The 15,469-nt window shown below is 36.4% G+C and overlaps 1 protein-coding gene across 2 annotated transcripts in view; it reads left to right on the top strand.

Annotated features, from left to right (window-relative positions):
* The window catches only part of LOC109543606 (doublesex- and mab-3-related transcription factor A2), a 16,968-nt gene extending 14,069 nt beyond the window's left edge, over nt 1-2,899 (top strand). The window contains exons 3-4 of one of the 2 annotated variants that reach the window (XM_019913408.2): nt 1,732-2,116; nt 2,173-2,899. In XM_019913408.2, coding sequence (XP_019768967.1) covers nt 1,732-2,116; nt 2,173-2,464 — 677 coding nt within the window. In that variant the 3' untranslated portion in view covers nt 2,465-2,899. The remainder of the gene's footprint in view (nt 1-1,731; nt 2,117-2,172) is intronic. The other variant, XM_048662210.1, reaches the window with a different exon arrangement.
* The last annotated feature ends 12,570 nt before the right edge of the window (nt 2,900-15,469 follow it).

Here is a 15,469-nt window from a genome sequence, read left to right on the forward strand (position 1 = left end):
AAATTTAGTCAAAAACATCAGAAAAACCTCTTTGTTCAAACCCGCAGAAAGTCGCCAAATTTAACTTTTTGTCCGATTTTTCAGACCCTTGAGAATTGAGCAGGAAAAGGGTCTTAGTCTAATGTGTAAATATTTCAACAATTAATTTCGCGCAAACTGCTTCGGGCGAAAGCAGGGCTTTGATCTTAAAACAACACAAAAATTTCATTTTCTCGGTTTTTTTCGGTTTTTCGATCTCGGAGAAAGTCCTTATTTTAAACTTACTTCCTGAATTTTAAGATGCTTAAGAGTTGAGAAGGAAAAGTACCTTGCATGAATATTTTAACAATTTATCGCGCACAAACTGTAGCAGATAAAAGCAACAAATTTAGTCGAAAACATCAGAAAAACTTCTTTGTTCAAACCCGCAGAAAGTCGTTAAATAAAACTTTTTGCCCGATTTTTCAGACCCTTGAGAATTGAGCAGGAAAAGGGTCTTAGTCAAATGTGTGAATATTTCAACAATTAATTGCGCCCAAACTGCTTCGGGCGAAAGCAGGACTTTGATCTTAAAACAACACGAAAATTTCATTAGATGATATGGGAGAAAGTCCCTATTTTAAACTTACCTCCTGAATTTTCAGATGCTTAAGAGTTGAGAAGGAAAAGTACCTGAGATAAATGCATGAATATTTTAACAATTTATTGCGCACAAACTGTCGCAGATAAAAGCGACAAATTTAGTCCAAAACATCAGAAAAACTTATTTGTTCAAACCGGCAGAAAGTCGTTAAATGAAACTTTTTGTCCGATTTTTCAGACCCTTGAGAATTGAGCCGGAAAATTGCTTCGGGTGAAAGCAAGGTTTTTATCTTAAAACATCACGGAAGATTCATTGGTTCAGTTGGCAGAAAGTCGCTATTTCAAACCTGAATTTATTCCGGCGCATTTTTAAATGCGTTAGGGTTCAGTAAGGAACGTTCCTCTAGAGCTCAAGCTCTAGATGTGAAGTTGCAGGCCAAGAAAAGTCCCCGTTTAATATTTCCAGTTTAAATTGTCAAGTGCCTGAGAGTTGAGGTAAAGTCTTACTCTTGAGACTTAGGCAAATCAGTGACTTTCTCAACAGATTATTTAGCAAAATCTAGATCAGACAACTTTAATGCTTAAACCCGGAGAAAGTCGCTATTTGAAACTTCTAGCGCGAAAAATCCTGTCTCTCAAATCCTGGGAAATATATTCGAAGTAAAGAATTATATTTGAGAGCGAAAGAAACAATCGGTTATAGAATTTCGTATGGAAAAGTTGCGTCAATATTCTGGTTATGGACTCGAAATAAGCTGCTCCAGAAAATTAGCGTTTCACAGCCAAATTTGCTCTAACTTTGGAAGTGGATAAATTCTCTTCGCGAAGAGTGATTTGTTTTCTGTTTAAAGCCTCATCTAGCCCTACTTGCTTTATATTGGTCAGTGGGTTCACAAAAATTAAGCGTCGCGATGACTTTGCTACAGGGTGGCAAATGAAAAATTGCAAAATTTCGGAAAGTTTCAGGAGAAAAATTAACATTTTCAAGCTATTTTATATTAAAGCAACTATCAGGGCCCGTAACCAGAAATGCTCCTATCCAGGCAAAGATACTTTGAGCGGGTGTCGTCTTTTCTAACTCTCCTCAAGCCTCCACTACTGGTAACAACTGGAACACTAACATTGCAATAATAAATAGTTGCATAACTCAGACTGTTACTTATGCTTCAGCATCGAAACGAGCAAAAATCAACATAGACGAATCGGATTCGGACCAAGAAGACTCGAAATGCACCCGGCCTGTCTCCTTGCCCACAGAAACTCCGGCCGCGAACTCCCAAGCAATGCTCTCCTGTTCGTCGCCAGATCCGCCCACCAGTCCTGAAGTCGATCTGAACGTGGAGGAAAACGACACAAACACCCCAGAAAATCTGTCTTTAAAACGGGACAATAGCAGCCCGGAACCGGCCCCACAGCCCACAGATTTCTCCCATCATCTGGCCAGGTTCCATCAACACTCCATGGTCCAGCCGTCGCCTCAACGATCGCCCATCAACATTCTAATGAGAGTGTTTCCAGGCAAAAGACGATCGGATGTTGAAGCCATTTTAAACAGGTAACTATTGCAGTTTAGAGGCGCAAATTGAGGAGAACTAAGGTGGCTTTCTGCAGGTGCAAGGGAGATGTTCTGCAGGCCATGGAGCTGATGGTGGGAGACGAAGAAGTGTCCTCAGCGTCAGCGTTTTCGCCTCTAGGTCCTCCGCACCCCTTCCATCGCTACAGCCCCTCCAGGAGGTTCCTGGCTGCCCCCTATGGGGGCACCGGTTACTTGTCCTCGATAATTCGGCCGCCTCCTGACTATTTGACCATGATGGGTCCTTTGCATGATGTTTACAATGAGAAGGCCAGCGCTTCTTCTCCTGGTTCAAATACCAGTTCCGATAAAACCTCCTATTCGGAATAGCCCTCGTTTCGGTTACAGTGAGTTCCATCAATTTGGTTATTTAAAGTGATATTAGTTCATTGGGTGATTAGTTAGGAATCAAAGATGTTCAAAATTGTAAAAGTCCCAGCAAAAAAATTCTAATGGTAACTAAACCAGAAGAATATGAATATCAATGCCATTAATGTATTAAATATATTGTGTATATAACCTGACTTTGAAGGATTTCAGCATATAACTAAACTAGAAGATTGTATGTATTTTATAGTTAATCATCCATAAGGAAATCGAATAAGATGAAAGTATACAAGCAACTAAAAATAATACTCCACTTGCCATTGTAGTAGTCATTCTAGATACTAAATCGTTCCGAAATTTAAGCTGTAGGCTTATGAGAGACAATGTTTAGAAAGTGTTTAAAATTTGTTGTATTTCCGTTTTGGAACATTCTCCACAGCTAAGTCATAAAATTTATTTAAGTAAATATAAACAAATATATATATATATATAAAGCAAACTGGTTTTTCTTTCATCAAATTTCAGTTACTTGATATGAGTAACGTTTGGTTACTTAATTTCTGAGCAATTTGCCAGACGATTGCATTATCAATGTAAATAATCGGGCACAAGATCGCTGATCAGTTCATATCAAAGGAAAAGACACACGAAAAATGGAAGATTAAACTGAGAAATTAATTGTCCTGGTTTTTCCGGAATGTTGGTGTCAAAGTAACTGCGCTTTCTCCTTTAAAAAATTGTCACTTCCACACCACAGCACGTGGTAACTTGAAATTTTCACAGTTCCTAACAGCGACTTTCCTCTAAATGCGTGAAAAGTTTATCTAAAATCGTTACTAATCCTCGTTTTGCCAGCTTAGTCAACGCTGGCCTCAAAGGGGAGATTCTCTCCAACTGCGTTCCCTTATTAAAAAAAATTTGAACCGTCCGAACTAGAGCAAATACTAACTGGAATTTTTCACCTTGCTTGTGTTATGCTTCAATCCTGCATACGCTAACAGTTTTATAAAAATTGAACACAGTGCCGATTTTTCCAGATTAGTTTCCAAAAAATCCTGACGTCTAAATCCTAGTAAGTAGTAACCTGAAATTTTCAAAATCCATTTACACAACCTTTGTCTAGCTGGGTATGTTGTCAGTTTTATTAAAGTAGGCCAAAATCTCAATTTTTTCTAGACTAATAAATTTTTTGAAACGAATGTTTTCAACCACCCACCTTTTCCCCTTTAAACTACCGCAACTTTTACTACAGAACAAGCTGTAACTTGAAGTTTTCACAACATATTAAGGAGTCTCTGTGCCAGCGATACTGAAATTTTTGTTTAATTTGTTCGCTGTAACACTGGATTTTTTCCAGATTAATAAACGTCGGTTTCAAAACTCATGTTTTACGCACTTGCGCTTTTTCCTTCAAAAAATTCCACTGCACGTTGTTGCGTCTTAAATTGAGAGAATCTAATGGAATCTGATGGACTAGTCGACTGGTTTTTGTTTTACATCCAAGTTTTTTAGACGGTTGGTAAAGAAACACCAACTGTAAATGAGCTGTTTGAACTCCAGCTTGCAGATTAGCTTGGATTTGCCCTGATATTTTAGCTTCAACATTATTTGATATAGTTTGCGACTGAAAATCACCCAAATCCACAAAAAATTCTTATTTGATTTTTATTGAATTAAACTGAATTTACGATTCTAGAGCGTAGCACACATCTTGTCGCACTCGCTCACATAGGAGTTAACGAGAGATGCACGATCGTCCGTACGCAGCTACGTTCGAACTTGATACACTCATGGCTTCAAATATCAAGTTTCTAAAAAATATTTGTGGTCAATTTTTAATTGAAATGCATCGGTTTACACTCGGTAATTTCTTAGGTTTTCCAATTTAAATCCACTTGACTGTTTGATAAGTGAGTATTTTCCATCAATCGCGTTCAATGAACTACATTTATTAATTCAGTAAAATCCTTGAAGTCTATTAAAAAAATTGCAATCAAAAATGTCTCCATATAGGTGTAGATTTGGTTGATTATTAAGAAGATTATCATGTAAATTTACCGATTGCATATTAAATTGTTGCTAAAGTCATGTTTTTACTCACTTGAGCGTATTTTCTTGAAAAAATAGTAACTTCTAAACCCAAGCTGTAAGTGCCCTTTGAGAACATTTGGCTCTAATTATTTTAAAATTTTGATTAAAATCGTTTAAAATCTAGATATTTTCCAGACCAAAACATATTGCAATCAAGATCCATGTTGTCAGTCAGGTGAGATTTTTCTTCATAACCCCATAACTCTGAACCGGAGCAAGTAGCGACTTGACATTTTTCCTGTCGATTAACAAAATGTGGCTTTAGGTTCTCACAATTTTTTTGCAAAATTCTCCACTTTCAAAAATAAATTTCGGGCTATTAAATGTTTCAAAAGCGATACTTACGGTTTCTCTTTGAAAAAAAACAACTTCTAATCCAGAGCCAGCAGTCCCTTGAATTTATTGCGGTTTAAGACAGGTCAGACCACAGATACTGCAATTTTTGGCGGCAAAAATTTGATTTTTACCAGATCAGCTAATGTGGGTTTCAAAAAACAACCCTTTTTTGCTATAAAAAAATCGTAACTAAAATCTAAGCGGATGTGCCTTCATATTTCTATAGTCTTTTGAAATTATTTGACTCTAAATATTGTGCAATTTTTCTTTTAATGGTCCAAAATCTAGATTTTTGCCATATCAGAAAATGTTGCTTTGAACTGCGGTTCTTCCTTTAAAAAACCTTAACTTCTAAACCAGAACAAGTAGCCACTTGAAATTTTCGCCGTTGGTTCGCAAAAGCTAGCTCTAAATATGGGGCAATTTTCATTAAAATGATCTGATTTCTAGATTTTTTCCATGCTATTAAAAATATCCAATTTCAAGATTTCACCTAATTGCGCTCTCTATTCTAAAAACTCGTAACTTACAATACTGAGCCACCCGATACCTAAATTTATTGCAGTCCATTCAGGCCACTTCACTCTAAGAATACTGCAATTTTTGTAGAAATCATCTTAAAACTGGATTTTGGCCAAATTTTTGAATGGGTTTTGAAAGCAAAACTCATGCCTTTTGGAACTTGTGCTCGCTTTTTAAAAAAAATGTCACTTCAACGAGAGCAAACTAAGACTTGAAATTTTCACACTCGTTTGAGGACACTTGATGCTACACCTTCGGAAATTTTCATTAAAATCTTAAAAATCGCAAGCGATAAGAACAAGGACAAGGAAATGATGAAAAGTTTGCTGATAAAGCGCCTTTTAATGGTTGTTGCATAGAGATTTTGCAATTTTTTTTCGAAAAGAAAAATGCCGCCAAACAGTAAACAAAGTGCAAAAGTCCAGTTACTTGTGTTTCCACTTGAAGGTAATCCAGTGAAAAATATAAAACGGGGGTAAAAAGAGAGAGAGCGGAACGAATCTCAAGCGCTTTATCTGAATCCTTTTGTAAAATCTTTGGAGTTGTTTAAAAGAGGTTTGATTCGTCTGCTGCGCGAACAATTAATGGGGAGACTAGTCAAAGTTTCCACGCGAACAATCACATCAAAATTTAATTATAAAATACATATTATGAATCAACCGAGTTCCATCCCTCTATTGAATGGGTCACCCTACTATGCAGTTTCGCTCCCCGGTACCGTATTGAATACATGAAGCCAGTTATTAGGTCCCATTGTTAGCCTGTAGCTAACAGATCGTATAAATTATATTGTAAACAGTGGCGTGTGTTTAGTTTTATTGTTCGCATTAAACTGTGGTTATTCGCCCTTGTTATCAAGCCGTTTAGAGTGATTGATGATGATTTAATTATTTGCTCGAGGGGCAATTTTTTATTAATAACGTTCCAATTCACTCAAATATTTTCAGTAATATCAACCACAATCTGAATATGCGCTGGTTAAATTTACCTGAGAATCTTCGGAATAATTGACCAACCAAATCAACCCAGAGGGGGGGAATTTTATTGATGAATTTATCCAAGACTATGACAGCTTTTACCGATGTACTAAATGTGGATTAGATAGCAATTAGCAAGTTTTTCAATGAGATTAGGAAATTATCGACTGTTAAACCGATGCAGTTTAATTCAAAATTGACCTAAAATGTTTTATAGAAACTTGATATTTTAAGCCGTGAGTGCATCAAGTTCGAACGTAGCTGCGTCCGGACGATCGTGCATCTCTGGTCAACTCCCATGTGGACGAGTGCGACAAACGAAGTGCGCTACGCTCTAGAATGGTAATATCAGTTTAATTCCATAAAAATGAAATAATAATTTTTGGGCGATTTGGGCGATTTTCTGTCAAAAAATATTTGAAATATTGTTGAAGCTAAAATATATTGGCAAATCCAAGCAAACCTGCAAGCTGGGGTTGAAACAGCTCATTTACATTAGGTGTTTCTTTACCAACGGCCTAAAGAACTGGGATGTAAAACAAAAACCGTCGTTCAATCCCTCCATACATGAAATGAATATGGTTCCATTAAATTCGGTCGATTTAGGACGCAACTCGACGTGCAGTGGGCAAATTGAAAAATAAAAACGTTTTACAAATGAACGTTAAACAAAGCGAAAAACCAGTGGGAGGCTGGTACACATGCTGTGACAATAAGAGCGACCTATTATATTTATTATTCCTCAATAGGGATCGCTATATCAAGCGATTGTTACTGAAAAGGTACACTCGACTTTCAGAGATCGCTCCGGGGGCATAAAGAAACTCTCTACTCGAGACACAAAAGAGGTTTAGAAAGAGAGGAAACTTACAAATAATTGCATTTTAACGTTCAGTTTCCGGTGTGTTAATATGATACCTCGACGAAATTCTTTTTTGCCTTCGTCTATATACACGGGTGTTTTCGATTACAAAAGGAATTATTTTTGTATGCCCTAAATAGGCTTTGGATATGTACACAGAATGGGTGTAAGTGTTACGAGGGGCAGAAGCCATCTGATATCTCGCAAGGTATTCGGATTGCCTTAACTAACTATTAAAATATCGTGTTCGGATTTCGTAGGATTTGGGTATTTCAGAAAGTATCTCTTTTCCACTACTGGTCAATTGCATCCAATAAAAACCTACTAAACATCTGCAAGGGGTTTTCTTTTTGTTTCATATTGCTTACTAGTTTTACTTTTGGCGGTTTGTCTATTTATTTTGCCTTTTATCATCCGATTTACTCTGCTACAATTTTTGGTAGTGGATTTTCAATTGCGCTCAATAAGGCTTTGCTGTTTTCCTTATCAATGTCTAATCAAAGTTTGTTAATTGTCGTTTTTTCTCTTGATTTTGATCGTCCTAAGATTAGCTTTCGCTTATTCTGGCATTTAATCAGCGGTGTCTTTGGAATTTTTGCAAATTTCCTACTACACATTTTTCATGCTTAAAATTCCTCAAATTGGCAAATATGCCGAAGATACAGCTGATCAAATGTCGAAATGAGGTGAAACAAACATTACGGCAAATACCTACAAAATCAGGCTGATTTAAATGAGAGAAAAGAAAAAAATCTGCGAATTTCGGAAACATATTGCCCGTTTCTAATAGTGGCCGCGAAAAATCAATTAATCTGTTTGTTTTACTATAATTCTATCCTACAGGACACTCAAATAAAAAACCAAGGAACATTTTCTTTGCATTAAATGAACCTATTTTTCCCATTTCAGAACGTGGCCAGCATCGGTAGTCTCACTCGCACACATACAAGCCCATGAGAGATGCACGATATCCTCTGCATCGCTTCGTTCGAAATTGATACCTTTACGACTTGAAATATCTGAGTTTTGAACAAGACGAATGTTAACATTTTGTCGTTGGTTGAAAGTTTATCCGCTTTTTCATTCCTTGTGTTTTTCTTGGATATTTATTTAACAAGTTATTAAAAGTTAACTTAAATTTGAAACAGCGGAGTTTTTTTGGCTTTAGGATGTCGTGGAAAACAATTCTTACTAACGTTTAGCAAACAAAAATGGCTGCGGCGAGCAAACAACTTTTGAAGATGCAAGCCACTCGTGCTGGCGAAACGTAGGAGCCCGAAAAATTTACCAATTTCTAACCAACGACCGTGAGAGCATCTTGCAATAAACTGAAAACTTTCTTCGATTTTCTTAACGCATTTAAACAATTCTCAGATTTTCTATTACTGAACTTTCTTCTATTCTCTATCACCAACTTTCCGCTTTAAACGAAGCGAAAAGTAAATGAAACACAAAGGAATTACATCGAAAACTTGTCGATATTAATATTTAGCTTGTACCGGTGTTTTTTATGTTGCTCTTTTAGAGACTTGACCATACAATTTTGTGTTATGACAAAATTAAAAAATCAAACAATAGTTGCAAGGTGCCTAAAAGTGAATTAAAAGTGCAAAAAACAAACATCAATTAATTCCTAAAGCATGTGACAAATAAAATGAGCAAGAATTCAAAAACAACTAAAAAATTAAAACAGTAATTTGTCACTGTTTGTCTTCTGTACTGTGAAATAAGCAGATTAGATTATAATTAAGTACAAACACTAAAGTAGAACTTTCAACTTTGATATAAGACAGGCGGGACTCAAGGGAGAACAAAAAGACTACTTTCCTGGATGAAAGCACATCAATTACCTTAATTTTCCTGTTTGTTCGCAGGAAATTGACTCTTCCGCTTCTCTTCGTTGTTTCTGTGTCGGAGACTTTCAATTCCCGAAGCTGTTCAAATCAGTTCATTTCACTTTATTCAACGAATTGGAGATTGGCATACAAGGAGGTTTTTTGTAAAAATACACATACATACAGTTGGAAATCGGACTTTTCTACAACATTCTGAGCATTCTGAGGGTTGAGGGATGTTCCTAACCAGCCATCCAGTTAGCATTTACATGGCTAAACACGTTGAAGTATTCGCTCCCCTAAAATCAAATTTCCGACGAAACGTCGTCTATTAACTAGCAGGAAAGATCGATAATACACATCAGGAGTGTTCCGTAGACACGTTATTCCAAAGGGTGCTTAAGGGTAATTGTAATTCATTTTTAAGTGTGGCCGCTGATAGGAAATCTCGGTTCGGAATAGAGGAAACACACAATGTCTGTCAGTAGCAGGCCCGTGGGGGTTGCGGGAGATCGGCTGCTTAAGTTAATAAAATTGGCGAAAGAAAGGGTGATTTGCATTTAAAATACACTTGGAAAAAGTACAAAGGCCAACCCCGAAAGGGAAAAATGAACGGCCGCATTCTAAGGATCTGTGTTTAATTTTTAAATTATACAACGTTTCCGTCGCAAAGCACCGATCACGGAACGTTTTATCACTTTTGGGGTGAAATCGTTCGCAAATATACTTTCAAGGGGAGTGGTTTCTTTATTTTGCCACATTCATCAAGGAAAAATGGGTCATATTTCTGAAACTGTAGAATTTTCAGCTTAGAAAGTTTCATGCTTTCAGCATCGAATGAAAACTTCATAACTCAGAAACCTGGACACGTGGATCTTTGCAAGTTTCCATGGTTGAAGCTGAAACAGCTGATGGAGTCTTTCTCAATTCCAAGAACTCACTAATTTGCACACGACCACACACTGATCAACTATAGAAGCTTTCAGCCTGAAAATAAAATTGTACTCAGAAACTGGGCTAATTGGGCCCGTCAAACTTTGCGCATCTGAAGCTGAAGCATCCGACTAAACGTACATAGAGTTTGCCTACATTCCAAGCATGCAGGGATTTTTCAGAAATTTTTCCATTTCATGTTGAAATCAACAGCAATAGAAACTTTGATCTTGAAAGTAAAACTTCATAACTCAGAAACCTGGGTAGGTAGCTCAATTAAACTTTCGGCACTTGAACCTGAAACATTGAGMGCTAAGCTGACAGATTTTGCCTTAAATTTCGGATCAGATTAAGTTTTTAGATATATTTGAARTTCACATTTAAATGAAYWWGWRTTGTGATKYTTTAGAACCTTTTTATTTCACGTCGAAGTCAACAGCAATAGAAAATGTAAGCTTGAAARTAAAAYTMTRWAACTYAGAAACYKGGRCMASWRSSASMYKGAAACTTYRSACRRYTRAAKYCGAAGCATTGAGTCTCAAGYTGTTGAAGTTTAACTCAARTGCAYWAASTTATTMACATTTTATAAGTATTTGAATTTAAGWTTRMARTGAWTAAGAATAGAAKYTAGAACCTGAAGATAAAATGGCKTAWKTCCGAAACAGGCCGCGTCCGTGAAACTTTGCAAAACTGAAGCTGCGGCAWCAGGCCAAWAGTCCGTCGAGTTTCACTAAAATCCAAGCATTCGTAAATTTTTCAGAAGCTTTTTCATTTCGAGTTGAAATCAACAACAATACAAACTATAAGCTTGAAAGTAAAACTACGTAACTCAGAAATCTGGACAAATGGCTCTTTGAAATTTTACGTTTAAAACTCAAACCGTGAGTCGCAAGCTGATGAAGTTTTCCTCAAATGCAGGAACTCATTAAGTTTTTGAAGTTTTTGTATTTCACATGAAAACGAACAAGAATAAAGCCTTCCTGCTTGGAAATAAAATTGCATAACTCTTAAGTTTTTCTATAACTTTATGTATATTCACTTATAAAAATAGGCCAAACGTCGCCAAGTGAAGATAACAACTTTTGTTAATTAATGATTTCAACACAAAGGAAACACTAAAATAATCGGTTGGGTAGCAAGTTGAATTTTTCCATAATTCCCTTAAATGTTTGCTCAATTACTGGAATGCGTGTTTCCTTTCTTCACTTCCATCGTTTTCTATCTGTGAGTGGCTACTTCGATCTTCTACTATCAACTATAGGAATCGAAGATAACAAAGCCCACTTTAAAAGATCAGAAATTGCATTTCAACCGCTGGTTAAAAGAAAGCAAATTCCTTTCCATTATGTTCCTGTTGGTGCTACGAAATTCAACAGTACGAGTGTTTTTTAGGATCGCCCCAACAGGCAGCTTCGAGCCGGAATAAAGAAGCGAAATTAACCGAACAAGATGAAAAGAAGAAATAAATATTAGACAGCATCAAGCCATTAGAGTGAAAAACGTTCGAAAAATGAACTCATTTGAGCATAGAAACTCCCATATTCATATCTACAGTTGTCATATCCAATCAGTGTGATTGAGCTTACGCTCAAATAATTCCAAAGACAACATTTGTCAACAGAACGTTTCAACCGAAGACGCGCATATGGAAAATCGCCCCCAAAAAAAGTCATAAGGGCATTTTACTAACAAAAAAGACGACCCTTTTCGAGAAGATAACAACCGACCCACAATCGTTTCAAAGCCACATTATTAAATGCAACCTTTTTTCCAATCGAAAATAAAACATTTTGTGTTAAAAGATATTTACCTGCCGCTGCAAGAGAGGACCTATACGGATTATAATTGAAAAGGTTATTTAGCTTAGGTCAAAGTTGGTGGTTTTTTGTGGGCGCCCAAGGGCTCTTCAAACGTAAAAGGGCAGCTATATCGGTTATCTCCAAAACCCCCAACAAGTATCTTGTTATGCTCGTACGTGTGGGCGGGGCGTTTTATGTAAACGTTTTACAAATCCCACAGGAAGTTCAGGTCTGGGCTTTTCTCCTTTTAGCTCAATCGAGTCAAAGACACGCTTTATTACAGTCTGACACTATTTTTTATCTCATTTTTGTACAATTTGAGAATGCGGATTTTAGTCCAATTCGGTCAATGTGAAGCCAACGTTTCTTCTTCAGCTGCACAACGCTTCAGGCATCCACTTGTCCATATTTCTGAGTTATGGAGCTTTCCTGTCCAGCGTAAACTTTCCATTGTTGGCTTCAACATGAAATGGCAAAGCTTATGAAAATTCACTGCATACGTGAATTTTAGTGAGACTTTACATACATTTAGCTTGATGCTTCAGATTCAGTTAGGCCTGGGTAACTCAGCGAATGTTTAGGAGTTGGCGATTTACTTTAAGGATCATTTTTTAATAATGTTTTTAAAATTTCATCAAAATTTCAGAATTTTCCAGTTTTAGGCAAGTTACTCTTTCTTCTAAATGTCCATCCTCTAAAGTTTCACTTAAAAATGCTGACAATCTTAAAGTGTTTTCCGCAAGAAAATATGAAATAAATTTCGCATCCTTCCTCGCGTTGTAAAATGTTTTGAAATCCCTTTCCAGCTTCGAATTTGGAACAAAAATCAAATCATTTTCTATCGAAAAACGAACATAATAAGCGAAAGTTTAAAACGGATTATTTGGAAATATTGGCAGCTCCACACCTCTGAAGACTGTAGAGTTTGTTAAAAAATGTGGTTTTTTAGTTTCGTCTGATTTTTTTTGCGTTACTTTAGACTCCAAAACGTTCTATTTTGTAGAGATTCACTTAAAAATATTGACGATCTGCAGATCTTTTACGCAAAAAATTACAAGATCAATTTATAGCTTTGTAGACATTTTACAGAAACTGGTTTCAGCGTCGAATTCGGGACAAAAACGAGAATAACTTCCTCCGTTTTTACCCCGAAAACCAGGCTTTCTCGATCAAAAACGATCAAAAAACTAAAGTTTTTAATCGAAAACGCAAAAAACCCATTATTTTCTGATGATTTTCTGACAATAATGGAGGTTTTACAGCCAAAAATTACAAAACTAGTTTTGCTAGACAATTCGCCTCATTCATCGGTTTGCAGGAAACTTTAGAAAAGCCATTTCAGCTTCGACTTTGGGACAAAAACCAAATAATTTGATTCAGTTTTTTACCGAAAGTAATTAGGATTATCTTGAAAAATCGAGAGCAAAAGTTTTTAAAAAACTATTTAGAAAACATTCTTTAAATTTGCAGGTCATTCCATTAACAAAGTTTCTATTAAGCATTTTTTTCTAGGCAAAAATGGCATTATTTTTTTGTTTTACTGAAAATGCTGACAATCTTCAAATATTTTCTGTGAAACAGTTAACACTCGCCTCCTTAACAGCTTTTCAAAAATGTTTCGAAAACTTTTTGCAGCTTCGAATTATGGACAAAACCCTAATCATGATTTCTGGGTGTTTTTCCAAAAATATTTCCCCGAACTGAAAAAGCGAAAGTTCATAATCATTTGTTTGGAGAACTCTTGGAAACTGGGGTTTCTTCACTTTTAGGTCAATATTTGTGAACTGTCTACAAACAGAAAAACCGCGTTTTTCCTAACGTTTTACTGTAAAATACTGGCAAACTTAAACTTTTATCTTGAAACTCGTCGACTTCCTTTCGACTCAGTTCGGTTGCTGGAAAAATATAGATGACCTTTTTAATTGTTTTAACAAACTAGTAAAAAATTACTCGGAAAAAATGCTGATGACCTTTTTTTAGACGTAAAAATTCCAGTTCCTGGTCTCGCAAAGCTTTAATAAATGACTAATAACTCATTAACCGGTAAGTTATAACTCGTTAACTCAGAGAGCGGCAACAACTCAATAACGCAACTCAACACAGTGTTACCCGGGGCTACTGCTGTTAGCCTGATGCTTCAATTGCGTAAAGTTTCACCGACCCAATTGCCTCAGTTTCTGATTCATATAATTTTATTTTGACCCTGAAGCCGCCTATTCTTGTTTATTTTAATGTGAAATGCGACTACTTCTTAAAAAATAATTAATTCTGGAATTTGAGGCAAACTCTCTCAACTTCAATTCTGAGTTATACAGTTTTTCTTTACCAACCCGGATTTCGATTCTTCAGGTTCAACTGAACAGTTTCAACCGGGCACTTGCCCTGCTTTCTGAGTAATGCGCTTTTTTAAGCCGCAATTTTCCCTTATGAATCAATTAGATATTCCGAATTTACAATTGAAGTTTTGTGGGTTGAAGCCCAAGAATAATATTGGCAAATAAATACAAGCCAATGCAGGCAAGCTCTATGGAAATGTGGACGTAACCGCTCATCAAAGAAGAGGAAATTCCGGATTATCTGCCAGCCAGGGAGTGATTTTCCGGTGCTCTAGCTGTATTTGTGTTCATTAAATTCGATTACATATTTATCTCAAGCACGTGGATGAGTACAATGGATCTAAATTAAATTTCCCAAGTTACTCTGCCGATGTTCGCAATAAAGTTGTGACTTTGCATAGAGATATACGCTCGGTGCCTACAATGCCGTGCCATTAAAACTACCATGAGAATCCATTAATTTTCTACTGCTACGCATATATATGAACTTATTTCGTATTCAGTATCATTCAATCAATATTCTAACGTTAACGTTTTATTTTTTTGCTCGCTTGTGATCTGGTTCTTCTGATCTGATCTTCAGAGCTTCATCGGATTTTATAAAATATATTTATAAATAAATAAAAACAAGTAGTGTAAAAAATATTGCAAAACAAGTAGTGTAAAAAATTTCTCGCTTGCACTTGAGGCTATATGTAGAAGAATGGAAAATGGCAGAGGCGCCAGATCTACACAGAATGGCGAAAGCGCTTTGCAACAAAAAAATATCTTGGGTCGAAAAACTGTCTAATGTTCTGCCTATTTTTTTGCATTTAACTCATTTTGGCACCTTTTTCAGGACTGACGACTGGATTAAATGAGTCTGAAAAGGTCTCAGATCAGTTTCGTGCGCTCAGGCGTTTTTTTTAATTTGATTGCAAACTGCGTTGCATTGTTATTCTTCCTCTATCACCGTCCCCATTCTTGAAGCGGGCAAAGTTACATAACAAGTGCATTCTTACACGTTGCAGCGATTTGGCGAAATGAAACTACAAAGTGTTATTGATCCCGTAGTGGATTCCAGGTACCCTAAACTAATAATGCCTAATCGTGCTATGTAGAACCATGTAGAACCACGTAGCATCACGTTTGATGCACTTTATGGTATTCAGTGAGCGTAAAGAGCTCGACGAACCGTTACGTGGTGCAGGCACAGAGCCGACTTTTAGCAAATTGCTGGATATTTTGCATCGGATCTTAACGTAAAATTCCCGGCTGAAAATTGCCAGCAAACCATTTTCTGACGTGAAAATCGATCGTCAAACGTTCACAAACTAA

This window comes from Dendroctonus ponderosae, unplaced genomic scaffold (assembly GCF_020466585.1).
Source record: "Dendroctonus ponderosae isolate FM_Combo_2020 unplaced genomic scaffold, Dpon_F_20191213v2 Dpon_F_20191213_10, whole genome shotgun sequence".
Classification (NCBI taxonomy): domain Eukaryota; kingdom Metazoa; phylum Arthropoda; class Insecta; order Coleoptera; family Curculionidae; genus Dendroctonus; species Dendroctonus ponderosae.